The sequence below is a fragment of the Tachyglossus aculeatus genome, chromosome 4 (genome assembly GCF_015852505.1).
Source record: "Tachyglossus aculeatus isolate mTacAcu1 chromosome 4, mTacAcu1.pri, whole genome shotgun sequence".
Lineage (NCBI taxonomy): Eukaryota > Metazoa > Chordata > Mammalia > Monotremata > Tachyglossidae > Tachyglossus > Tachyglossus aculeatus.
Window position 1 is genome coordinate 99,218,487 of NC_052069.1, and position 25,932 is coordinate 99,244,418.

Consider the following 25,932-nt stretch of genomic DNA (forward strand, 5'->3'; position numbering starts at 1 on the left):
GACGGTGAGAGGGCACTTGAAACTGTTCTTTACTTCCACTGTGGACACCCAGGGTATTAGTTTATCCAAAATGCTGCATTGTCAGGGTCTCCCCCCTCATCCTCTTCCTGCATCATCGCTCAGCTCGTCATCACCAGCCTATGGGGCCAGCCAGAGGCCACTCCTACCCCAGTACCCCAAATGGCTGATTCATCCAGAACGAATGTACTCCTTTCCAGCCCAGTGTGTCACTTGCCCACTTACAGCCAATAAATACTGGACTGTACAGTCAATGTGCATAAATACCAAGGATAGGTATAAAAGCACAGATTCTTAAGGTACTTGTTTGGTTGACACACTTTGGGATGATGGGAATGAATCAGGGGAAGCTTTTGGGAGGAGATAGGATGTTAAGATGGGTTTGTTCTGATGGATTTGAAGGGGAAAGGAGTTCCTAGAAGGCAGGACAGTAGGGGTGGAGGCAGGAAAGTTCGGTGTTTGGAAGGTGAGTTTGGAAAGAGCAAACAGTGAGCTGGGGAGTAGTGGGTAAAGAGAACCGATATGTGAAATGAGAGAAGTTGGCAGAGAGCTTTGAAACCAATGATAAGGAGTTTCTGCTTAATGCAGGGGGAGACGGGTAGCCGCCGGAGGCTTTGCAGACAGGAGACATGTGCTACACAATATTTGATGATGAGATGACAATGGAGATTCCTGTTAGACACAAGAGACATGCCTCAGGACTGAGACTTCAGCAATGAGAACCTGAGTAGACATTTGACTTTCGTGCCAGCGACTTAACCGATATCACTCAGATGGTCTCATTCCTCTCACTCATGCTATCGCTGGGATATGGCATGCAGCGAGCAAGAAGGTGGGAAGGGGTGCAGTACATTGCAAAATCCAAGTGTGGTCTTTGTTTACATTAGCCAGTTAAAGGCAGAACCGAGACCAGAATCAAAGTCTCCTGTTTTCCAATGAACTAAGAGGAGAGTAGCACACAGCATATAATTCAGACAGAAAGGAAAAAGGTGGGAAGGCTGGAGGCTGAGAGATCAGTGAGGAGACTGGAATCTATCAATGGCATTTATTGAGCCCTTACTGTGTGCAAAGCAATGTATTAAAAGCCCTTAGGAAAGTACAGTTCAACAGAGTTGGTAGTCACAATCCCTGCCCACAAGGAGCTTTCAGGGTACAGCAGTTTAACCATGACATGAAACAGGGTGATGGTTGTCCGGGTGGAGAGGAAAGGATAGATTTGGGAAACTGGGGGAAAGACTTGGCAGTTGACAATGTGAGGGCTACAAAACAGTGAGGAATTGAGGATGATAGCAAAGGGGCAGGCTTCTGGGCCGGGAATGCTAATGGTGTCGACAGAGATGGGGAAATGAAGAAAAGGAATGTGCTTAGGTGGGAAGATGAAAATTTCAGTTTTACACAAGATGAGACTGAGATGCCAGTGGATACCCCTAATTGAGAGATCCTGGAAGTGGGAGAAAATGAGAGATCCTAGAGCAGGTGAGAAGTTGGGGGTTTGAGAGGAAGATTTGGAAATCAATACAAAGGTGGTAGCTAAAGGCATATGAGGAGATGAACTCTTCAGGAGAGTGAGCTTAAAGCAAGAGTAAAGCGTATCCACAGTTGGAAGGGAGAGGCAGAAGATGAGCCAGTGAATCAAAGTGAATTTAAAATGGCAACAATTAGTTACTGAGCGCTTACTGTGTGTGAGGGAATGTAAAATAGAGTTGGGAGACATGATCCCTGCCCACAATTAGCTTACAATCTACAGAAGGAGCTAACAGTCTAATTGGGTGTCTGGATTTTCACAGCAGTTTTCAGCTACATGGGTGCGAGAATGGAGGAACCTGGCTGTGAGAATGAGCCAGGATTTGATGCTGATGGCCAAGAGTAACACAGAGATTTCGGGAGTAGGAAGGGGAAAAGCAGAGAGGAGGGACAAGGGAACTGAGTTTGGTCGAAGGGTGGTACTGGGGGCATGAATAGTTTATGAGAAAGAACCTGACAACTTGGTCCATTCTTAACTTTCTCCAATTAAAACACCTTTCTAGTCATACTTGTAGCAAATGGACAACAACAAAATATTAAATACATACCTTGATTTCATACTTGTCAGCGCTCAGGAGAATATAATCTCCAGGGCTGTGCAAAAGAGACTTGACCTTGCACTTCTGTAAAACCACCTGCAATTGAAAAGAGTTCACATTCAAGAAAAGTAAAATGATCAAATCATCCTTAAGCGGTTTACTTCTTTGCCAGAGGGGTAGGAGTGGGAGGGGGGTGCTAATCAAGCTCAATGCACCTTGATTCTAAAGGTAGCCTCTCTCCTCTTTCTCATAGTTGGGCCCAGGTTTAAAAAGCAGAGATGAGCTACAGTGCTACCAACTGTAGCTGCATACTGCTTTTAACAAAAATAACAATAATTATGGGAGGGAACGGTTGTCGGTGCAAGTTGAAAAAGTCAGGGAGTGGCAGAGGCAATCTCTAATTCTGGGTCTGAGCTTAACTGGGTAAAGTCTTACTCTAAGAAACCAAACATGCCATTATATTCTACTCACGCTAGCTTTTTCCTTGCAATGGGCACAGAGCATCTTCACTAGATCCTTCAAGGAAGGATTCAGCAAGAAGGAAAAGCATCTGAAAGCTGCCTTACATAATGCGAAAGAGTCCATGCCCTTGGTTTCAATCAGGAAGTAGAAGCGGTATATACTGTAACCCATTTAAACTCTTCTTTGGGTCTGAGTCCTAGCCATTGAACCTAATTAGACTGCAAACATTTTGGATACATCGTTCAAAGGTGACTCTATAAATGATGACGGGGTAATCAAAATCTTTGCTAAAGACCTTCTACCAAATTGAAAATTCAGAATCCTCAAATCTATCTGAGCAAAGCTGCTAAGGCGCAGGGGGATGGCAGTCAATGGCAACTTCTAGAAGTCTGTCTTTTTTCCTAACTTGTTCGTTCCCAAAGTTCAAATTCACAATAAGGGAAAAGGTGGCCGGGCCCTACTCCAGAGTGGCTGCTGACTATTCAAGTGGGCCAGTGGCTTCCTATAAGGTTGAAAGAGCCCAGGTAAAGTCTCCAGTGTGAGTTTTCAGTACACAATATCCCAGATTTGATCTTGAAGAACGGAGATGAAACAGAAATGGTCTTACCTTGGTGACCCATTCTGTGTGGCCGGTGAGCGTGTTCAGGCATGTACCAGTTGATAAGGCCCACACTTTCACAGTGAAGTCTGCAGAACCGCTCACCAAAATATCAAGCTCATCGTTGTAGTCTACGCTAAACACTAAGGAGACACATGCATCCACCATTAAAAACAAACACATTTTGAGCTATAATAAAGTTTCTCTGCATATTCTTTTCAGATACTTTCAAGTTTAGGGAAGAGAATATACTACAGATAAGGTCTTTGACTAATACGTGAAAGTCTTTCTTCTCATTTCACTCACAGCAGAGTCATCTGGAGTTACCTGAAGTTGCGCTCACTGGGATAATAATAATGATGGCATTTGTTAAGCACTTACTATGTGCCAAGAACTGTTCTAAGCACTGGGGTAGATACAAGGTAAGCAGGCTGTCCCACGTGGGGCTCACAGTCTTAATCCCCATTTGACAGATGAGGTAACTGAGGCACAGAGAAGTCAAGTGACTTCCCCAAAGTCACAGAACTGATCAGTGGTGGAGCCATGATTAGAACCCATGACCTCTGACTCCCAAGCCCACGCTCTTTCCACTAAAGCCACGCTGCTTCTCTGAATCAAGACTAGAAAAATAAACCGCATCAAGATTTGAAGAAAATTCACTTATTTTAGAATTGGATCATTTTAATTTTAGGGCAGCGATGACAAGATTTTCAAAGACCACATCTGACCAACACACAGAGGCTCCTGACTTCTTTTTTTCTGGGCTCTGAAAGCAAGATGAAACATTCCGAACGCGGACAGCGTGGCCCAGGGGAAACAGCTCCAAAACTGGGAGAAAGGAGACGTAGCTTCGAGGTCCAGCTCCAATACTGGCCTGCTGTGTGACCTTGGGCACGCACAGGGAAGCAGCATAGTGTAGTGGATACAGCACGGACCTGGGACTCAGAAGGTCATGGGTTCCAATCCCAGCTCCACCACTTGTTTGCTGTGTGGCCTTAGGCAAGTCACTTCACTTCTCTGTGCCTCAGTTCTACAGATGAGGATCTGTAGAATGGGGATTGAGACTGTGAGCCCCACTTGGAAAAGGGACTGTATCCACCCCAATTTGCTTGTATCTACCCCAGCACCAATAGTACAGTGCCAGGCACGTAGTAAGTGCTTAACAAATTCCACAACTATTATTATTGTTACTTCACCTCTTTTGACCCAAGTTTTCTTGTCTGCAAAATGGGGATGAGATCATTTGGGATCCCCTGATGGGCAGGGACTGTGTCAATCTTATAACTTTATAATGTGGTAAATCCCTTAATACCATCATTATTATTACACAGCACTCAAAACGGTCATAAGAGGAGCTTTAAGCCTGATGCCACCAATAGCCTTCCTGTGCCACTATGGAATGCACACATTGCTGCACACGACATACAATCTCCCAAAGGACAACAGAACGAAAAATACACTTTAAAAACAGAACTTTAAAAAAAACCGGCAAAAATCAAACAGTGCACTGTGCATATCTGCACAATCAGTCCATCAGTAGTAACGACTGAATATCTGCTGCGAACAGACCACGGTATTAAAGGTTTGGGAAACCTCACGGAAGTATAAGATTGTGATCCCTAACCTGCAGGACCTGCAGCTTACAATCTAATGGGAACACTATCACACTTAAGTCCACGATTGCCTAAGAATGGGAGAAGAGATGCAAATAACCAACCCAAGGAGACTAAAAAAATAAATAAACAAATGTTGGGTAGGGACCGTCTCTATATGTTGCCAACTTGTACTTCCCAAGCACTTAGTACAGTGCTCTGCACACAGTAAGCGCTCAGTAAAGACGATTGAATGAATGAATCTAGCTAACAGTCTAGTTTTTATCCTAAGCGTGGCAAGAATCCAAATCTCTGCATGCTTCTTCCCTGATGGAGCAGGTAATTTTAAGTGACTACTTTCTACAGAACGCATATGTGGAATCCAACCATCAGACCCAGTTTGGAATTATTAGGTCATCAATGGTAACAATTCAAAAAACTAACTTTGCTGATGAAATGGTTCAATTCCATAGGGGCGGGATTCTTAGAAGATGGAGAAAGAGGCAAAACCTTGTTTAAAAGCTCTTGAAATAAGTAGGATCTTTGTAATTGACTCAAACCTGTGGTGCCAATAGGGTGTACCATAATGTGCATACAATTCTGCCATGCCTTTCACTATGTGTTTTGGCTAAACCACTGTTAAGGCATTACGGACCATTCTTCAGACAATGTGAGCCAGTTTGTGGTTCCAGAGTGTCAAAATAAGTTGACTGTCCACACATTCACAGTATCAGAACAGGTGAGTATTTCTGCAGGAATGCAACTCACGTTACAGGATAACTGAATGTACTTTACGGGGTTTTTTGAATCTGACAGTAGTGGTTTGGCACATGAGAAACGGAAGAGATAATGATCATCCCCGAGGGAGCATGGGAATGGGAAATAAAGACCAGATGAACCACACAGGTTGAAGTAGAATGGTGTCTTGTAGTTTTAATTTGCTATGGAAGGCCAGGACAAGAGGGCTGAGAGCAGTTACTGAAAGTCTAGAGAGGAGGAAATTTCCTAAGATGATTAAGCAGCAGTTTTAGAAAACAAAGGGCATAGTTGCATGTGGGCTGCATAAAGGAATCTGTTGTTGGCAAGGCAAGAGATGAACCCCAAGCCAGTGGGTAGGGAATGTGTCCGTTATATTGCTAGACTGTACTTTCCCAAGTGCTTAGTACACTGTTCTGCACGCTGTATGCACTCAATATATACGATTGACTGACCGACAGTTATCTGTTTCTTATTCTACCAAGGGCAGTTTCTGTGGCAAAAAGGAGAAAAGGAATCAAGGGGAAGGAGGCAAGAAGGGTGAAAGAGAAGTAGACCTCAGAAGGGTTCCATGAGCAATTCTTACCTCCCTTTTCACCTCACAAAGCTGTAAACTTTGTAAGTCACTTAGAGTGCTGGGGATAAAGCAGCCACCTTTGAACTTGGGAGCAAAAATCACGTAGGCAGAGGACAGGCAGAGCTGTCACGGCTGCCTCCAAAGCACTCTGCTTTAAACCAGCTGGCTCCCTAAACTAACAAAACATAGCCTTAGACTTGTAACTAGTAATCTTACCAGAGAGACAGACAAAATGGGAGAAAATGCTGCCTATACTAGATAGATCCAGCCTGCCAAACGATCCAAAGGCAGATTCAAGCTGAACTCCCACTGTAGCCTAGTCCAGCTGTGGGTGCAGGAAGCAACCATCTGACTTGCTGGGACACCATCATCATCATTCTAGACTGTGAGCCCGCTGTTGGGTAGGGACCGTCTCTATATGTTGCCAACTTGTACTTCCCAAGCGCTTAGTACAGTGCTCTGCACACAGTAAGTGCTCAATAAATACGATTGAATGAAGGAATGAATCATCATCATCATCATAATAAATAAATAATGATGGCATTTATTAAGCGCTTACTATGTGCAAAGCACTGTTCTACGTGATGGGGAGGTTACAAGGTGATCAGGTTGTCTCACAGGGGGCTCACAGTCTTAATCCCCATTTTACAGATGAGGTAACTGAGGCACAGAGAAGTGAAGGGACTTGCCCAAAGTCACACAGCTGACAGTCTCTTTTGCAGGCTCCTCCTCCCCCTCCCATCCCCTTACTGTAGGGGTTCCTCAAGGGTCAGTTCTTGGTCCCCTTCTGTTCTCGATCTACACTCACTCCCTTGGTGACCTCCTTCGCTTCCACGGCTTCAACTATCATCTCTACGCTGATGACACCCAAATCTACATCTCTGCCCCTGCTCTCTCTCTCTCCCTCCTGCCTTCAGGACATCTCCATCTGGATGTCTGCCCGCCACCTAAAACTCAACATGTCCAAGGCTGAACTCCTTGTCTTCCCTCCCAAACCCTGCCCTCTCCCTGACTTTCCCATCACTGTAGACGGCACTACCATCCTTCCCGTCTCACAAGCCCGCAACCTTGGTGTCATCCTCAACTCTGCCCTCTCGTTCACCCCCACATCCAATCCTATCCTATTTCTATCAGAATAAATAGAATTATAGCTATATACACATCATTAATAAAATAAATACTGTGTACAAATAAAATAGAGTAATAAAAAGTGCTGTGGGGAGGGGAAGGGGTTAGGGCGGGGGGGTGATGGGGAGGGGAGAAGAAGGAGGGGAGGAAAAAGGGGGGGCTCAGTCTGGGAAGGCCTCCTGGAAGAGGTGAGTTCTCAGTAGGGCTTTGAAGGGAGGAAGAGAGCTAGATTGGCAGATGTGCGGAGGGAAGGCATTCTAGGACAGAGGAAGGATGAGGGCCAGGGATCGACGGCGGGCACAGTGAGAAAGGATGCTTCAGTGAAGACATATATATATATATATATTTTTAAAGGGTATTTGTAAAGCACTTACTATGTGTCAAACACTGTTCTAAGTTCTGGGGAAGATACAAGTTAATCAGATTGCACACAGTCCCTGCCTCACATCTGTAGAAATAGAAGGGAGAACAGGTAATAATCCTCATTTTACAGTTGAGGAAGCTGAGGCACAGCTTCGGAGAAGCTGAGAGACTTACCCAAGGTCACGCTGCAGGGAAATAGGTGGCAGAGCCGGGACAAGATCCCAGGTCCCTAGATGACACTGCTTCACTCACAGTGAACTAGATCTCTGGGTGTGGCCCCTTTGGGAAGAGATAAGCTCCGGAGAAGGTGCGTGAGGGGAACGAAAACACATACCTGCACCTGTGTGACCTCGGAAGTGTTGGGTTCTGGCTCCTGAACTCCATTCCCAACAGGCTACTGTGTTGTCAAAGGATCCCGTTACCAGTTTTTGCTCATCAAATTTCACCGCAGCGCAAGTGTGAGTCTGGATGCCGTAGATGCACTGACCTGTGCTCACATCCCACAGCTTTGCAGACAAGTCATCTGACCCTTCAGAATGGAAAGACAGAAATGAAAACTGGACATCTTTCACTTCTGCCCTCTTCACCGGGCACATCTCAGCTCGTTCTCTTGGTTCCTGCCACGCTAACCGAACCCCTCCCACCGCTATCCCCCTTCATCCACCCAATTCCCCCGGCCTAGAACTTCATGCCACCCCACAAAATAATAACAGTGATTGTGGTATCCGTTAAGCACGTACTTTGTGATGATAATGATGATTATGGTTATTTGTTAAGCGCTTACTATGTGCCAAGCGCTGGGGTAGGTACACGGTTATCAGGTTGTCCCACGTGGGGCTCACAGTCTCAATCCCCATTTTACAGATGAGGGACCTGAGGCACAGAGAAGTGAAGTGACTTGTCCAAGGTCACAGAGCAGACAAGTGGAGGAACTCATGACCTTCTAACTTCCAGGCCTTTGCTCTATCCACTACGTCATGCTGCTTGCCAATGCTTGCTTGCACCGGGCACTGTAATGAGCGCTGGGGTGGATACAAGTAAATCAGGTTGGACTCAGTCCACAATCCCCCAGACCACAGTACTCTCCACATTCAAAGCCCTCCTAAAAATCCCATCTCTTCCAACAAGCCTTCCCTGATTAATTCCCAGCATTCCAAGTTGTTCAAACCCACCGGCCACTTCCAAAAGCCCTGTCCTTGTTTACACTCATCCTCAACACTTCCTATTATTCAGTTATACATTCAATTACTTACTTTGATACCTCTATGTGCAAATGCTTTCATGTCTGTCTCTCTCATTAGTGTCAGCTTTTGGGCAGGGAATTTGGGCAGCTTTTGGGCAGGGAATTTGCCACTTTTCTGTTTAGACCTTCCCAAGCCCTTTAGAGCTTTCTAAAACTTTCTACACTTTCAGAGAAGCAGCGTGGCTTAGTGGAAAGAGCACGGGCTCGGAAGCCAGAGGACATGGGTTCTAATCCCGGCTCTGCCACTTGTCTGCTGTGTGACCTTGGGCAAGCCACTTAACTTCTCTGTGCCTCAGTTTCCTCATCTGTCAAATGGGGATTAAGACTGTGAGCCCCTTACAGGACAACCAGATTACCTTGTATCTACCCCAGGGCTTAGAACAGTGCTTGGCACATAGTAAGCACTTAACAAATACCATAATTATTATTATCATTTCTAGTAAACTGCACTCAGTGGTGACTCAAATACCATTATTATTATTGGGCATGGCAGGAACACAGTAGAACAGGCAAACTCCACCAGAGTCTGTGTCTGTTTATTGTTTATTTTCTAGACTGTGAGCCCACTGTTGGGTACGGACCATCTCTATATGTTGCCAACTTGTACTTTCCAAGCGCTTAGTACAGTGCTCTGTACACAGTAAGAGCTCAATAAATACGATTGATTGATTGACTGTTGTACTGTACCCTACCAAGTGCTAGTACAGTGCTCTGTACACAGTAAGTGCTCAATAAATATGACTGAACGAACCATGGCATTGGCTTACTTAAAAAAAAATCCCCAACTAACCCTACAAAATATCTACATGAATAATTAATATCCTCAGTGATTATTTTAAGGAAGGTAGAGAGATTTTTTTTTGCCCTGAATTATATTGTTACTATTGGGGAAAATAAAAGTAGTTCATAAATTGGGAAAAATTTCAGAATAAGCTAGCCTTCACTGCTAGCTGCTTAAAGACCTAGAGGCAGTCCTTAGGACATTTTGAGCTAAAATGAGATTTGTTAAGTGCTTACTATGTGCCAAGCTCGGATTTAAATTCTAGGCAACTTAAGTGAGAAAGAGTCTCTGTCTCACGTGGGGCTCACAGTCTATGTAGAAGGGAGAACAGTTATTGAATCCCCATTTTACAGTTGAGGAAACTGAGACACAGAAAAGTTAAGTGACTTGCCCATGACCCCACATTAAGCAAGTGGCAGATCCAGGATTAGAACCCAGGTCTTTTGACTTTCAAGCCCGTGCCTTTTCCACTAAACCACAATGCTTCCCATCACTATCCCAGTTTCAGGGCCTAACTACCATCCCACCCCAACTCCCTAAAAGCTTCAGATAACTTTGTGCTCAGCTAACATCCTTCCCCCCACATCAGCCACACATGTTCAGTAGATTTCAGGCAGAACTGCTGCTGCTTTTAGAAGTGAAGATTAGAGGTGGGGCACACGTTACTCCTCAGAAAAAGAAAAAAGAAACATTTTTAAGTCCAACTTCACACCTATTTCAAGTTGGAATCAGGGAATCACACCAGAAAAGCTTTCTATTTAATGCTACTTTGGGATCACTGCTGAAATTCTAGTTCATGCTGGCCTAATTAATGGTTTGGGGATTATACTAAATCAAAAATCACCAGAACTGTTTTACTCAGGCTGAACTCTGAAACATTATCAAAAGAACAAAAAGTTCTGGTGGAGTTGGGCAGTTTGGCCCAGGGCTGTGGCTAAAATGTAACTTTATCTGCAAAAGGTCAGTATACTCAATGTATTATGCTGAGCTTTCAATGTCCTACGAATATCCCCCTCTTTCCTGCAGCCCAATTTTTGGCCATTTCATTGCTAAACAGCAATTCTTCCCAAAGGCAGGGTATGAGAAAAAAGTAACTGTTCAAAAGAGTTCTCAAATTAGCCAAACACTGTTCCCTGATAATCAAACCTGTCAGTCCTCACATTTGAGAGGGAAGTGGGGATTAAACTGATGACTATTAAGAAGTTTCCCCAATCAACTATAGGTTTGAGTTATTCATTTTCTCTCACTCTCTTTCTCACCCAATTAAATGAAGAGTTGCCTGGAGTTAAAATATCTCTCTGGCAACAAACAGCAAACCCCTAATCAATACTGGAGAGAGTCCTAGAACACGGTTGCACAATGTTCTGTTCAACTATGATCATTTACTGCGAAGAAACCCACCCCAAAAGCCTCAATTTATTTTCATGGAAAAAAAATGCGTGTACACTTCAAGTTATAAATCTATAAGTTGAAATTACGAATGACACTTATTTGACTGGAAAATGCACGGGGATGGGAGTCAGATGACTTGTGCCCTAGTCCCAGCTCTGCCACTGGGTGAGCATGGGCCGGTCTCTCCTCTCTATGCCTCAGTTTCCTCAACACTAAATTGAGGCTATGATTCCCTTCTCCCTAACTCAAAGTGAAGGAAATAAAAATGACGTTAAGTAACAAGAAAGTGCTCCAAGAGGCTTTCCCTGACTAGGCTCTTATTTCCCCTATTCACCCTCCCTCCTGCGTTTCCTTTATACTTGGGTCTGTAACCCCGTAAGCACAATGACATTCACCCCACTACTAGAGTACTTAACGGCAATCGAATGAATTGAATGAATATCCTTTTACTCTTCAGCTTATTTACATATCGGTCTTATTTAAATATCTGTCTCCTGACATACAGTTATGTACTTAATAACCCAAGCAATAATAACAGTCTATAAGTTCCTCATGGGCAGGGAGCATATCTAAGAACCTTACTGCATTGTACTCTCCCAATGTGGCTCCCAGTCTTAATCTTAAGAGAAGCAGCGTGGCTCAGTGGAAAGAGACCGGGCTTTGGAGTCAGAGGTCATGGGTTCAAATCCCGGCTCCGCCACTTGTCAGCTGTGTGACTCTGGGCAAGTCACTTCACTTCTCTGTGCCTCAGTTACCTCATCCGTAAAATGGGGATTAAGACTGTGAGCCCCACGTGGGACAACCTGATCACCTTGTAACCTCCCCAGCGCTTAGAACAGTGCTTTGCACACAGTAAGCGCTTAATAAATGTCATTATTATTATTATTATTATTTTTCTCTGTGACTCAGTTACCTCACCTGCAAAATGGGGATTAAGACTGTGAGCCCCCAAGAGACAACCTGATCACTTTGTAACCTCCCCAGCGCTTAGAACAGTGCTTTGCATATAGTAAGCGCTTAATAAATGCCATTATTATTGTTACAGTGCTCTGCACCTAACAAGCACTCAATAAATGTCAGTGATTGGAAAATGAATGTGCTATTTACATTCAAGGTATTACCTGTTTTAACTTTCGGGTTTTAATGAGAACATAGGGGAAGCGCCTTAAGCACTTAATACATGTCATTATTATTATTATTATTATTTAACGTCTCTGTGCCTCAGTTACCTCACCTGTAAAATGGGGATTAAGACTGTGAGCCCCACGTGGGACAACCTGATCACCTTGTAACCTCTCCAGCGCTTAGAACAGTGCTTTGCACATAGTAAGCGCTTAATAAATGCCATTATTATTATTATTACAGTGCTCTGCACCTAACAAGCACTCAATAAATGTCAGTGATTGGAAAATCAATGTGCTATTCACATTCAAGGTATTACCTGTTTTAACTTTCGGGTTTTAATGAGAACAAAGGGTAAGAACCATCTCGAATCTTAAATGTGCATTTTCAATTTTAGTCACCAACTCCATTTGGGGGTTGAGGGAAGGCAACTACTGGGGCGGGTGAGCAGTCCTAGTTAACTCGTTCCACACCGCTGGGAGTCAGAAAGGGACCACAAGTGGAACCAAGATAGCAGCTCCAGCTTTCATTCTCTATCGACAGCAGGAGGAAGAGAATGACCTCACAGTCTTTTAGACTTTTAAACAGTCTTTTAGACTGTGAGCCCACCTTTTAGACTGTGAGCCCACTGTTGGGTAGGGACTGTCTCCATATGTTGCCAATTTGTACTTCCCAAGCGCTTAGTACAGTGCTCTGCACACAGTAAGCGCTCAATAAATATGATTGATGAAGAGAAGGAAAAGGATGCCACTGCCGCCCCTTCCCCAGTCCTCACCGAGTCCCGGCCCTGACGCATCCCCTCGTGCCTAACCCAAAGCGGGCTCCCCATGGGGCCGTCCTGCTTCTGCTGCTCAAGTGGCTCCAGAACCACTCCAATCCACTTCCCAACCACCGGCGAATCCCCCAGAGCGGCTCGGTGGATCAGTCCGGGTGAGGCGACCTCATGGGGCACTGGGGAAGGAGGTGGTGGTGGTGCTGGGGCCCTGTGAGGACCAAAAGAGCAACAGGAGGGAAGAACAGCAGGAGTGAGAAACTCTCTCCCTCGTCCTTCTCCATTTTTTCTCCCCTTACCTTCCTCCTTATCATTTCCTTCTTCCACCAACTTGCTCCCTATTCCCTCAAATTCCTACATCCACACTGAAAAGGAAGAATGGGAAGCCCAGTTTTTGGTCAGATTTAAGTAGCATTCCCTAAATGGAAACAGGAGATACATTCCAACCTCCTCTGTTATTTCACCGGGCTTGAGATCACAGATCCAATCGGGCCCCGTGCATGGCAAATTTCAGCCAATTCAGTTCAAAAATCACAAATCTTGGTCATTCAGGTGATGTGCTTCATTTACCCCTCACTTCAAAAATGAAAATTCAGACGACTGGGAGGCCATGTTTTTCTGCTTTGGAACCAATGTACAGACATGACCAAAGAATCATTAAGACGTCATTGCTTCCAGCTTCCTCTCCCTCTTTGTAAACTCTGCCTTTGCTAACACAGGACTTGGCATAACAGCAATGTTATTTACTAATCATACATTGCATGCAAAGCACCATACTAAGTGTCGGGAGAGAATACACAGGTAGGGATTAGACACTGTTTCTGTCCCTCGGCGAGGGTGGGGAACTCACAATCTAAGAGAAAGGGGCTGCCATTGGCACTGAAACTGCCTCCACGCTGGTACAAACACTTGTCATAACCCACCTCGACTATTGTATCAGCCTCCAGGCACGGAGCGGACACTCAGAAAGTACTGAGAATCAATGGTGGGAAAAAAAAAATGCACTAAGAATTTCACTCTTGATGGTGTAGCAAGCAAGATACATATATACCCTTATTGCCAGCATGAGAAATAGCAACACTTTAAGTTGAGGCTTGCATGCACAAGGCGTGATGGTGGCCCCTAAATTTGTGAGGCACAGCCAAACCAGTCAGCTTCAGGACTTGCTCATCGTCATCATCATCAATCGTATTTATTGAGCGCTTACTGTGTGCACAGCACTGTACTAAGCACTTAGGAAGTACAAATTGGCAACATATAGAGACAGTCCCTACCCAACAGTGGGCTCACAGTCTAAAAGGGGGAGACAGATAACTAAACCAAACATACTAACGAAATATGTTACAACATAACAAAATATGTCAGAGAGGGTTCCTGCTTCCCACCCACCCTGACTACTGCATGCCCTCAGTCCAACTATAACTAAGGAGCAGTGGAGGTGGGAGAAGGTTTCATATGCACTTACATTTCTTCATAGCTACATAAAGCTACCTCAAGCCTGGAAAAAAAAGGATATTTAAGTGTCTTATTTTCCAACCGTAGATCAGCAAGAACCCAAACAGTTCTTTTTAAATTTTGGGGTGCAGAAGGCTCGGACCCCAAACCTTCCATGGCTGCTAAACAGGGGAGGGAGCTCGCCCCCCGAATCCAGCCTGTGCAGAACCCTATTTCAGAGGGAAGGAAACAAGGACACGAGCTAAATATCAGTCCTTCGACATCCTGTGAAAACCGTTTCACTATCAGATTTTGCCGGCTTAAGACTGCACATCAGATTGACCCAAGGATGTATCGCGGCCACTTCTCTGAGATTGCCTTTTTGCCCAAAGGACTCTTCTGAGAACGCGTCGGTACATTTCCTGGTGCCGCCAGACAGTGTGTGGATTCTCCAAACAATCAATCAATCAATCAATCAATCGTATTTATTGAGCGCTTAGTGTGTGCAACAAGGCTTCCTCGCTGACAGACAGGGTAGCCCCAACAGGGCCAGGCCTTTCAAAGGGTGGGACTGGGGCCTCAGCCTCCTTGCTGAGGAGCTCGGCCCTCCATCGCGGCGCCTGAAACCCACGCCCTCACCGCTCAAGTGGGAGAAGCAGCGTGGTGTAGTAAATAGAGCCTTGGCCTAGGACTCAGAAGGTCACGGGTTTTAATCCTGCTACCTGACCTTTGGCAAGTCACTTCACTTCTCTGTGCCTCAGTTGCCTCATCTTTAAAATGTGGATGGAGACCCTAAGCTCCATCTGGGACAGAGACTGTGTCCAACCCGATTTGCTTGTATCCACCCCAGCACTTGGTACAGGGCCTGGCACATAGTAAGCACTTACCATATACCATGATTATTGTTGCTATTTTTATTATTATTATGTGGCGTGGGGTGAAGCAGGGACTGTGGCCCAAGGCCCTGACCTTTGGGGTCCGGTTACTTGGGGGTCTGTGACCTCCAAATCCCAGTCCACCTCTGGGTTGCCCAAGGACTGGAATGGAAGGTGGGTCAAACCAAGGCTGCATCCTTGTAAAAATTGGGAAATTTTGTTCCTGGACTGGGAGGACGTGGCGAGGCAGCATTGGGAGTGTTAGCTTTGATACCTAATTTAGCAGTTGTTTCTGGGTGAGCAGGACCTGTCTTCAGTTTACATCATAATAATAATAATAATAATGGCATTTATTAAGCGCTTACTATGTGCAAAGCACCGTTCTAAGCGCTGGGGAGGTTACAAGGTGATCAGGTTGTCCCCCCGGGGGGCTCACAGTCTTAATCCCCATTTTACAGATGAGGTCTCTGAGGCCCAGAAAAGTTAAGTGACTTGCCCAAAGTCACACAGCTGACAATTGGCGGAGCTGGGATTTGAACCCATGACCTCTGACACCACAGCCCGTGCTCCTTCCATTGAGCCACACTGCTTCTCTATATGTTTTGTTTATTTCTAGGCACATGGCACCGTGCTATGCCCAGAGAAGCAGCGTTGCCTAATGGAGAGAGCATGGGCCTGGGGGGTCAGAAGGACCGGGGTTCTAATCCCACCTCTACCACTTGTCTGCCGTGGGACCTTGGGTAAGTCACTTCACTTTTCCGGGCCTCAGTTACATCATGTAAAATGGGCATTAAAACTGCGAGCCTCATGTAGGACATGGACTGTGTCCAAACTGATTAGCTTGTATCCACCCCAGCTCTTAGTTCAGGGCCTAGCACACAGCAAATGCATAACAAACAACATATTTTTTTAAAAAGTAGGAGCCCAAATGATGATGATGATAATAATGATAATAATAATAATGTAGTCTAGAGAAATGAGCATGGAAGTAGGAGTTAGAGGACTTGGGTTCTAGTCCAACTCTGCCCCTGGCCTGCTCATGACCTCGGGCAAGTCACTTAAATTCTCCGTGCCTCAGTTTCTTCATCCGTATAACGAGAATAATAATACCTGCCTCTCCCGATCTCACAATGACGTGAGGGTAAAAATGAGTTAACGGAAGAGACGGTGCTCTGGTAAAAAAAAAAATTTTGAAAAGCTCTACACAAATACAAGGTACATGTCCAAAGAACCCACAAGGTACACGTCCAAAGAACCCTCGACACTAACAATACATCGTTCTCACTAGAAATTGGCCCAGACCTAGCTCAGCTGCTGCTGATTTCAAGATTTGGGACCAATTAAAAGTTCAGAGGACCAATTAAAAGTTGAGTACCGATGAAAACTGACAACGCTTAGGCTGTGTTTAAGTACACACCCCCAAAAAACTTGATTTATGAGCCTGAAGGGAGAGCACTTACTCACCTGTACAGAGAAGTCCATCTTTATAGTAAAGTGCATACACCCTGGCACTATGTCCAATTAACGACGAGGTCTCAAAGGCTTCATGGTCCTTCAGTTGCTTCATTCTTAAAATGGCCTTCAAATAAACCTTCTTCCAATGGAGAGCGTCCTGAACGGAATCATCTATCTGCCAGCCCAAGTTCTTACAGGCCGTCTGCCACACCTCTGTACAGGCACTTATCACCTTATTCCACTGCTTAGAGACGAGGCAACATGTGAGTAAGGTCTGAGGATCGAGCCATTTTAACAAATAAAAACTGAGTTCCAGTGGAAGGAGTTTGAGGAAGTCCCGCTTGAGAAGGGTCTCTAGGTTATTGGAGAGATGCCTGAGCTGGATTGCTCCACTCAAGCTAATCAGGTGATCCAGAGTTTCATTTTTCTGCAAGTCCGTCAGAGAAAGAAACGTAACAGAAATGTTATCAAGCCATGTCTCAAAGTCCTTTCTCTCCATAAGGTTATGGAAAAATTTACCTGTGGCACATCAAAATATTGTATTAGTTCTGCTCAGAAAGACGGTACAAGAATGAATACTATGAAATTAAGTATTAAAAATTAGTCAGCTTTTACAATGCAAATCATCTGTCATTAATCCATGACACTTTACAGTTCATTCACTATACATGTCTTTACAATTATCATCATGCATACACAAAAACTGGTCCTGAAAAATCAATATACTTAAACAAGTAATGATCCTTGAAACAAAATGCCATCGCAGTAACAACACCTAGAACCACTCGGAGATCTCACTACATGCTCCATGCAATTTCCTTCTAAAAGGCCTAAGTTCTCCTTAATATGGGGTTCTGCAAAAAAACTGTAAACCCTATGTTACAGGAGAACTGTTTTTATCTATATTCTTTAAAGTTTCTTTATCGGTACACAAGGCAGGGATAGTCTCTGAACTTGATTTGGTGGCAGAAATAACTGAAAATATCTTCAAGCCATGAAAACTCATGTCTGCAATCCATTCTGGAAAGTATTTTTCCTTCAGTTGACCTACACTTGTGGACTGCAATCTCAAAAACTAGCTAACCTATATTAAAAGCAAATTGCCAGGAAAGCAAAGTTGGGGGGAACTGTACCCCTCTCCTCAACATACGACATAAGCTGGGGGGGTTCATAAATCCTGGGTAATTTCTGGAAAACAGCATTCCAGTATGTTCAAGTCCTTTCTGTCATTAGAAAAGGGCTCTAGAATTTCTCTTTGACCTCTTTCTTGGACTCACTAAAAGGTAGTAGGTGAGTCCAAATTATGGCTCAAGTTTCTCTGAAACGAGGACTGGGAGACTAGGATTCTCTGTAGAAAGTAGGCAGTTGAGTTTATAACATGTTCAAAAAATTTTAATGCCTCATTTTAAAAAGGGATAGCAATTAACAATGAACAATAATTTATACATCAACAGATTCCAAATACCCTTTTTGAATACCCATGCCCATCTTCCCCGTCAGCTCTTCCATACCTTTAACTCCCTTCTCAGGCCCCCTGTTCCTCCCCCTCCTCCTTCCCTCACCTCCAACTTCATTAATAAAATTAACTCTATCAGGTCCGAGCTCCCCAAAGTCACTCTTCCCCCTTCTGCAACCCCCCGGCTCTCAGCCCTCTCTGCTACTTTCCCATCCTTCCCAGCAGTATCCTCAGATGAGATCTCCTCCCTCCTCTCAAGTGCTACTCGGGCCACCTGTGCATCGGACCCCATTCCCTCTCATCTTATGAAATATCTCGCCCCGTCCCTCCTCCCCTCAACTTCCAACTTCAACTGCTCACTCTCCACTGGTTCCTTCCCCTCTGCCTTCAAACATGTCCACGTCTCTCCCATCCTAAAAAAACCCTCTCTTGACCCCACTTCCCCTTCTAGTTACCGCCCTATCTCCCTCCTACCATTCCTTTCCAAACTCCTTGAACGAGTCGTCTACACCTGCTGCCTCGAATTCCTCAACGCCAACTCTCTCCTCAACCCCCTCCAATCAGCCTTCCATTTCATACATTCCATGGAAACTGCCCTCTCAAAGGTCACCAATGACCTCCTGCTTGCCAAATCCAACGGCTCCTACTCTATCCTAATCCTCCTCGACCTCTCAGCTGCCTTCAACACTGGACCAGCCCCTTCTCCTCAACACGCTATCCAACCTTGGCTTCACAGACTCTGTTCTCTCCGGGTTCTCCTCTTACCTCTCTGGCCGTTCATTCTCAATGTCTTTTGCGGGCTCCTCCTCCCCCTCCCACCCCCTTACTGTAGGGGTTCCTCAAGGGTCAGTTCTTGGTCCCCTTCTGTTCTCTACACTCACTCCCTTGGTGAACTCATTCGCTCCCACGGCTTCAACTATCATCTCTACGCTGATGACACCCAAATCTACATCTCTGCCCCTGCTCTCTCTCCCTCCCTTCAAGCTCGTGTCTCCTCCTGCCTTCAAGACATCTCCATCTAGATGTCTGCGCGCCATCTAAAACTCAACATGTCGAAGACTGAACTCCTTGTCTTCCCTCCCAAACCTTGCCCTCTCCCTGACTTTCCCATCACCGTTGATGGCAAGACCATCCTTCCCGTCTCACAAGCCCGCAACCTTGGTGTCATCCTTGACTCTGCTCTCTCGTTCACCCCCACATCCAATCCGTCACCAAAAACTGCTGGTCTCAGCTCCACAACATCGCCAAGATCCGCCCTTTCCTCTCCATCCAAACCGCTACCCTGCTCGTTCAAGCTCTCATCCTATCCCGTCTGGACTACTGCATTAGCCTCCTCTCTGATCTCCCATCCTCGTGTCTCTCCCCACTTCAATCCATACTTCATGCTGCTGCCCGGATTGTCTTTGTCCAGAAACGCTCTGGGCATGTTACTCTCCTCCTCAAAAATCTCCAGTGGCTGCCAATCAACCTACGCATCAGGCAAAAACTCCTCACTCTCGGCTTCAAGGCTGTCCATCACCTCGCCCCCTCCTACCCCACCTCCCTTCTCTCCTTCTCCAGCCCAGCCCGCACCCTCCGCTCCTCTGCCGCTAACCTCCTCACCGTGCCTCGTTCTCGCCTGTCCCGCCGTCGACCCCCGGCCCACGTCCTCCCCCGGGCCACGGGATGCCCTCCCTCTGCACATCCGCCAAGCTAGCTCTCTTCCTCCCTTCAAAGCCCTACTGAGAGCTCACTTCCTCCAGGAGGCCTTCCCAGACTGAGCCCCCTCCTTCCTCTCCCCCTCCCCATCCCCCCCGCCCTACCTCCTTCCCCTCCCCACAGCACCTGTATATATGTTTCTACAGATTTATTACTCTATGTATTTTACTTGTACATATTTACTATTGTATTTATTTTATTAATATGTTTTGTTTTGTTGTCTGTCTCCCCCTTCTAGACTGTGAGCCCGCTATTGGGTAGGGACCGTCTCTATCTGTTGCCAACTTGTCCTTCCCAAACGCTTAGTCCAGTGCTCTGCACACAGTAAGCGCTCAATCAATACGATTGAATGAGTGAATGAACGAACAATTAGTTCTAGTACATACCTACCACATTGCAAAACTGCCTGAAGGCACATCCAAGGCCTCTGGCATATAGTAAGCACGCAACAAATACCACAGTTATTATTATTATGAATCCTTCTGCATAAAACTGGAATATTTCCATCTGCCAGGAGATGATCAGAGGAAGGCCTTGGGCACTGCCAGGCCTTGATGATACTGTCTTTGGCCTGTGGTAACACTTCCCCCTCCTCTTCCTGCGCCCCTTTTGGAGTGAAATTTATGGCAAAAACGGTCACGAGAGAGGGTGAAGAGACCTTCCTCCTCCCTTCTGCTTCCTGTGTGCAGAGCACTGTACTAAGCACTTGGGAGAGTACATTCAATCAGGAGTATTCTTTGAGCACTTAGCGCACTATACTAAGCTTGGGAGAGTACAATAATACAGAGTTAGCACTCCAAAGTTGGTAAGACACGTTCCCTGCCCACACACCCAGAAATACACACCTACACACTCGGGCGCCCCTGCGCATTGGTCTCACACACTCAAACGCCCAGATCCAGAGACTGATACTCTTAACCCACCCAAAAGTCACCAATATAAGTGAAAACGACAGCGGTGCAACCACCGCTGCCAGAGGCATAAAACGCTGCAGCCAGGAGTAGCGACAGAAGGGCGGTAAGAGCCACAAAGTAAGGAAAACTACATTCTTCTCACCCCGGGCGGCGGCAGTTGCAGCAACTGTTGTTTCCACTTACTTCCTCCTACTGCTGCTGTTGCTCCTGTCTGCTCTGCACCAAAGACGTCTGGGTGTTTGTGGAAGTCAATCTTGGTGTGATGGGGTGAGGGGGGCTCGGAGTCCAAGCGACGGAAGGCCGTGAAGGGGGTTGGGCAGTGGGATGCGGAAGGTAGGGGTGTAAGTAACTGGGCATGGGAGGGGCAGAGTGTCCAAACTGGGCGGGAGGATCTACTTGTGTGTGGGTGTCCAAACAGAAGCCACTTTTGGGTCTGTCCCCTTTACTGCTGCCTTCCCTATTACATCATCATCATCATCATCAATCGTATTTATTGAGCGCTTACTATGTGCAGAGCACTGTACTAAGTGCTTGGGAAGTACAAATTGGCAACATATAGAGACAGTCCCTACCCAACAGTGGGCTCACAGTTCTTCATGTGCTTCCCTAGACTGCACACTCCTTAAGGACGGGGATCACGTCCTCTGACTCTGTACTCTCCCAAGCGCTTACGACAGTGGTCTGCACATAGTATGCGCTCAGTAAATACCACTGATTGATTGCTCGATCTGTGATACCCTCCCAAGTTCTTGGTGCAGGGCTCTGCAGAGAGTATGTAATCAATAAATACCACTTCCTGATCGAGTCCCTCACATTTTTTTTTATGGTATCTGTTAAGTGTTTAGTACATGCTGGATACTGTTCTAAGCACTGGGGAAGATACAGGCTAATTAGGTGAGCCCACACGGGGCTCACAGTCTTAACCCCCACTGTACAGATGAGGTAACTGGGGTACGTAGAGGTTAAACTACTTGCTCAAGGTCACGCAACAGATGAGTGATGGAGCTGAGATTAGAACCCTGATCCTTCTGACACCCTGGCCCGGTTCTATCCATTCGGCCACAGTTTCTTTTCACATTACGGGAAGTGCGGCTCTTTCTGCTAGTCTTTAATACGCACCCTCACGTGAATTACTTGGTCCCGGGCATCCTGGGGCCTTGATGAATTCCTCACTGGTTGATAAAGATTTCAAGCAGCGTGGCCCAGGAGCCAGGTATTCCCAGGGGCCTGCCCACTAATAATAATAATAATAATGGTATTTGGTAAGCACTTACTATATGCCAGGCACTGTACTAAGCACTGGGGTGGACACAAGCAAATCGTGTTGGACACAGTCCCTGTCCCAAATGGGGCTCACCGTCTTAATTCCCATTTTACAGATGAGGTAACTGAGGTACAGAGAAGTTAAGTGACTTGCCCAAGGCCACAGAGCAGACAAGTGGCGGATCCAGGACAAGAACCTAGGACCTTCTGACTCCCAAGCCCGTGGTCTATCCACTGCGCCATGCTACAGGGGTGGAAACAAGTTGACGTCCACAGCTCTAAGCCACGGCTCCAGAATTCTAACGTCTTGGACCAAAAACAATGGTTCCCTTCCCATTAGGGCAGCAAATGTTTTGACCCTGCGCCCCTTGTCAATCGGTGATATTCAACATGTCAGCTCAACATGTCCAAGACCGAACTCCTTGTCTTCCCTCCCAAACCCTGCCCTCTCCCTGACTTTCCCATCACTGTTGACGGCACTACCATCCTTCCCGTCTCACAAGCCCGCAACCTGGGTGTCATCCTCGACTCCGCTCTCTCGTTCACCCCTCACATCCAAGCCGTCACCAAAACCTGCCGGTCTCAGCTCCGCAACATCGCCAAGATCTGCCCTCTCCTCTCCATCCAAACCGCTACCCTGCTCGTTCAAGCTCTCATTCTATCCCGACTGGATTACTGCATCAGCCTTCTCTCTGATCTCCCATCCTCCTGTCTCTCCCCACTTCAGTCTATACTTCACGCTGCTGCCAAGATCATCTCTGTGCAGAAACACTCTGGGCATGTTACTCCCTTCCTCAAAAATCTCCAGTGGCTGCCAATCAACCTACGCATCAGGCAGAAACTCCTCACTCTCGGCTTCAAGGCTGTCCATCCCCTCGCCCCCTCCTACCTCACCTCCCTTCTCTCCTTCTCCAGCCCAGCCCGCACCCTCCGCTCCTCCGCCGCTAATCTCCTCACCGTACCTCGTTCTCGCCTGTCCCGCCGTCGACCCCCGGCCCACGTCACCCCCCCGGGCCTGGAATGCCCTCCCTCTGCCCATCCGCCAAGCTAGCTCTCTTCCTCCCTTCAAAGCCCTACTGAGAGCTCACCTCCTCCAGGAGGCCTTCCCAGACTGAGCCCCCTCCTTCCTCTCCCTCTCGTCCCCCTCTCCATCCCCCCCATCTTACCTCCTTCCCTTCCCCATAGCACCTGTATATACGTATATATGTTTGTACATATTTATTACTCTATTTATTTATTTATTTATTTTATTTGTACCTATCTATTCTATTTATTTTATTTTGTTAGTATGTTTGGTTTTGTTCTCTGTCTCCCCCTTCTAGACTGTGAGCCCGCTGTTGGGTAGGGACTGTCTCTATATGTTGCCAATTTGTACTTCCCAAGCGCTTAGTGCAGTGCTCTGCACATAGTAAGCGCTCAATAAATACGATTGATGATGATGGGAAGGACAAGTTGGCAACGGCTAGAGACGGTCCCTACCCAACAGCGGGCTCACAGTCATTCATTCATTCACTCAACCGTATTCATTCACTCAACCGTATGGATTGAGCACTTACTGTGTGCAGAGCACTGGACTAAGCGCTTGGGAAGGACAAGTCAGCAACATAGAGAGACGGTCCCTACCCAACAGCGGGCTCACAGTCATTCATTCATTCACTCAACCGTATGGATTGAGCGCTTACTGCGTGCAGAGCACTGGACTAAGCGCTTGGGAAGGGCAAGTCGGCAACGCCTACAGACGGCCCCTCCCCAGCAGCGGGCTCACAGTCTCAGTCATTCATTCATTCAATCGCATTCATTCATTCATTCGAGAAGCAGCGTGGCTCAGTGGAAAGAGCCCGGGCTTTGGAGTCAGAGGTCACGGGTTCGAATTCCGGCTCCGCCACTTGCCAGCTGTGGGGCCTTGGGCAAGTCACTTAACTTCTCTGCGCCTCAGTTACCTCATCTGTAAAATGGGATTAAGACTGTGAGCCCCCCGTGGGACAACCTGATCACCTTGTATCCCCCAGCGCTTAGAACAGTGCTTTGCACATAGTAAGCGCTTAATAAGTGCCATTATTATTATTATTCATTCATTCACTCAACCGTATGGACTGAGCGCTTACTGCGTGCAGAGCACTGGACTAAGCGCTTGGGAAGGGCAAGTCGGCAACATCTAGAGACGGTCCCTCCCCAGCAGCGGGCTCACAGTCATTCATTCATTCAACAGTATTCATTCATTCACTCAACCGTATGGATTGAGCGCTTACTGCGTGCAGAGCACTGGACTAAGCGCTTGGGAAGGACAAGGCTGGCAACGTCTAGAGACGGTCCCTACCCAACAGCGGGCTCACAGTCATTCATTCATTCACTCAACCGTATTCATTCATTCACTCAACCGTATGGATTGAGCGCTTACTGCGTGCAGAGCACTTGACTAAGCGCTTGGGAAGGACAAGTTGGCAACGTCTAGAGACGGTCCCCCCCCCCCCCCCCCCAGCAGCGGGCTCACAGTCATTCATTCATTCAATCGTATTCATTCATTCATTCATTCGAGAAGCAGCGTGGCTCAGTGGAAAGAGCACGGGCTTTGGAGTCAGAGGTCATGGGTTCGAATCCTGGCTCCGCCACATGTCAGCTGTGGGGACTTGGGCAAGCCCCTTAACTTCTCTGCGCCTCAGTTACCTCATCTGTAAAACGGGATTAAGACTGTGAGCCCCACGTGGGGCAACCTGCTCCCCTTGTATCCCCCAGCGCTTAGAACAGTGCTTTGCACACCGTAAGCGCTTAATAAATACCATTATCATTATTATTATTATTAATTCATTCACTCAGCCGTGTGGATTGAGCGCTCACTGCGTGCGGAGCGCCGGACTAAGCGCTTGGGGAGGGCAAGCAGCGCGGCTCAGCGGGAAAAGCCCGGGCTTGGGAGGCCGAGGTCATGGGTTCGAATCTCGGCTCTGCCACATGCCTGCTGTGCGACCCCGGGCGAGCCGCTTCACTTCTCTGGGCCGCAGTTCCCTCATCCGTAAAATGGGGGTGAAGACTGAGAGCCCCTCGTGGGACAACCCGATTACCGTGTATCCTCCCCAGTGCTTCGCACGTAGTAAGCGCTTAATAGATGCTATTATTATTATTATTATTATTATTATTATTCTAATAAGCGGGCCGCGTCTGGTGAGGGCGCAGAGGATGCGGACACCGACCTGAGGGCGCGCCTGGGTCCGGGCGGGGGCCGGCCGTCCTCCGGAGCCATGGCAACCGAAACCGGAGGGGGCTCCGCGGGCGGAGGGTCGGGGGGGACCCACTTCCGGCGCAGGGCCTGCGTCATCACCGCGCGACGCCGGAAACGGCTTCCTGACGGGGCGCGCGGGGGGCGGGGGGCGGCGCCCAACGGCCGCCTGTCCAACTTCAGTCATTCATTCATTCATTCATTCATTCATTCATTCATTCATTCATTCATATGGATTGAGCGCTTACTGCGTGCAGAGCGCCGGACTAAGCGCTTGGGAAGGACAAGTCGGCAACATCTGGAGACGGTCCTTAGCAACAGCGGGCTCACAGTCTCAGTCATTCATTCATTCAATCGTATTCATTCATTCATTCAACCGTATGGATTGAGCGCTTACCGCGTGCAGAGCGCCGGACTAAGCGCTTGGGAAGGACAAGTCGGCCACATCTAGAGACGGTCCCTACCCAACAGCGGGCTCACAGTCTCAGTCATTCATTCATTCAATCGTATTCATTCATTCATTCATTCAATCTTATTGATTCATTCATTCATTCAATCGTATGGATTGAGCGCTTATTGCGTGCAGAGCACCAGACTAAGCGCTTGGGAAGGACAAGTCGGCCACATCTAGAGACGGTCCCTACCCGACAGCGGGCTCACAGTCTCAGTCATTCATTCATTCATTCAATCGTATTGATTCATTCATTCATTCAATCCTATTGATTGAGCGCTTACTGCGTGCAGAGCACCGGACTAAGC

The 25,932-nt window shown here is 46.9% G+C and overlaps 1 protein-coding gene across 2 annotated transcripts in view; it reads right to left on the reverse strand.

Moving 5' to 3' along the window:
• FBXW2 (F-box and WD repeat domain containing 2) overlaps positions 1-25,230 on the reverse strand; it is a 29,564-nt gene extending 4,334 nt beyond the window's left edge. The window contains exons 1-5 of one of the 2 annotated variants that reach the window (XM_038745964.1): positions 25,148-25,230; positions 16,641-17,150; positions 7,892-8,086; positions 3,151-3,284; positions 2,091-2,177 (exon numbers count right to left, since the gene is read on the reverse strand). In XM_038745964.1, the coding sequence (XP_038601892.1) occupies positions 2,091-2,177; positions 3,151-3,284; positions 7,892-8,086; positions 16,641-17,130 (906 nt within the window). In that variant the 5' untranslated portion in view covers positions 17,131-17,150; positions 25,148-25,230. The remainder of the gene's footprint in view (positions 1-2,090; positions 2,178-3,150; positions 3,285-7,891; positions 8,087-16,640; positions 17,151-25,147) is intronic. The other variant, XM_038745965.1, reaches the window with a different exon arrangement.
• Positions 25,231-25,932: the final 702 nt, after the last annotated feature.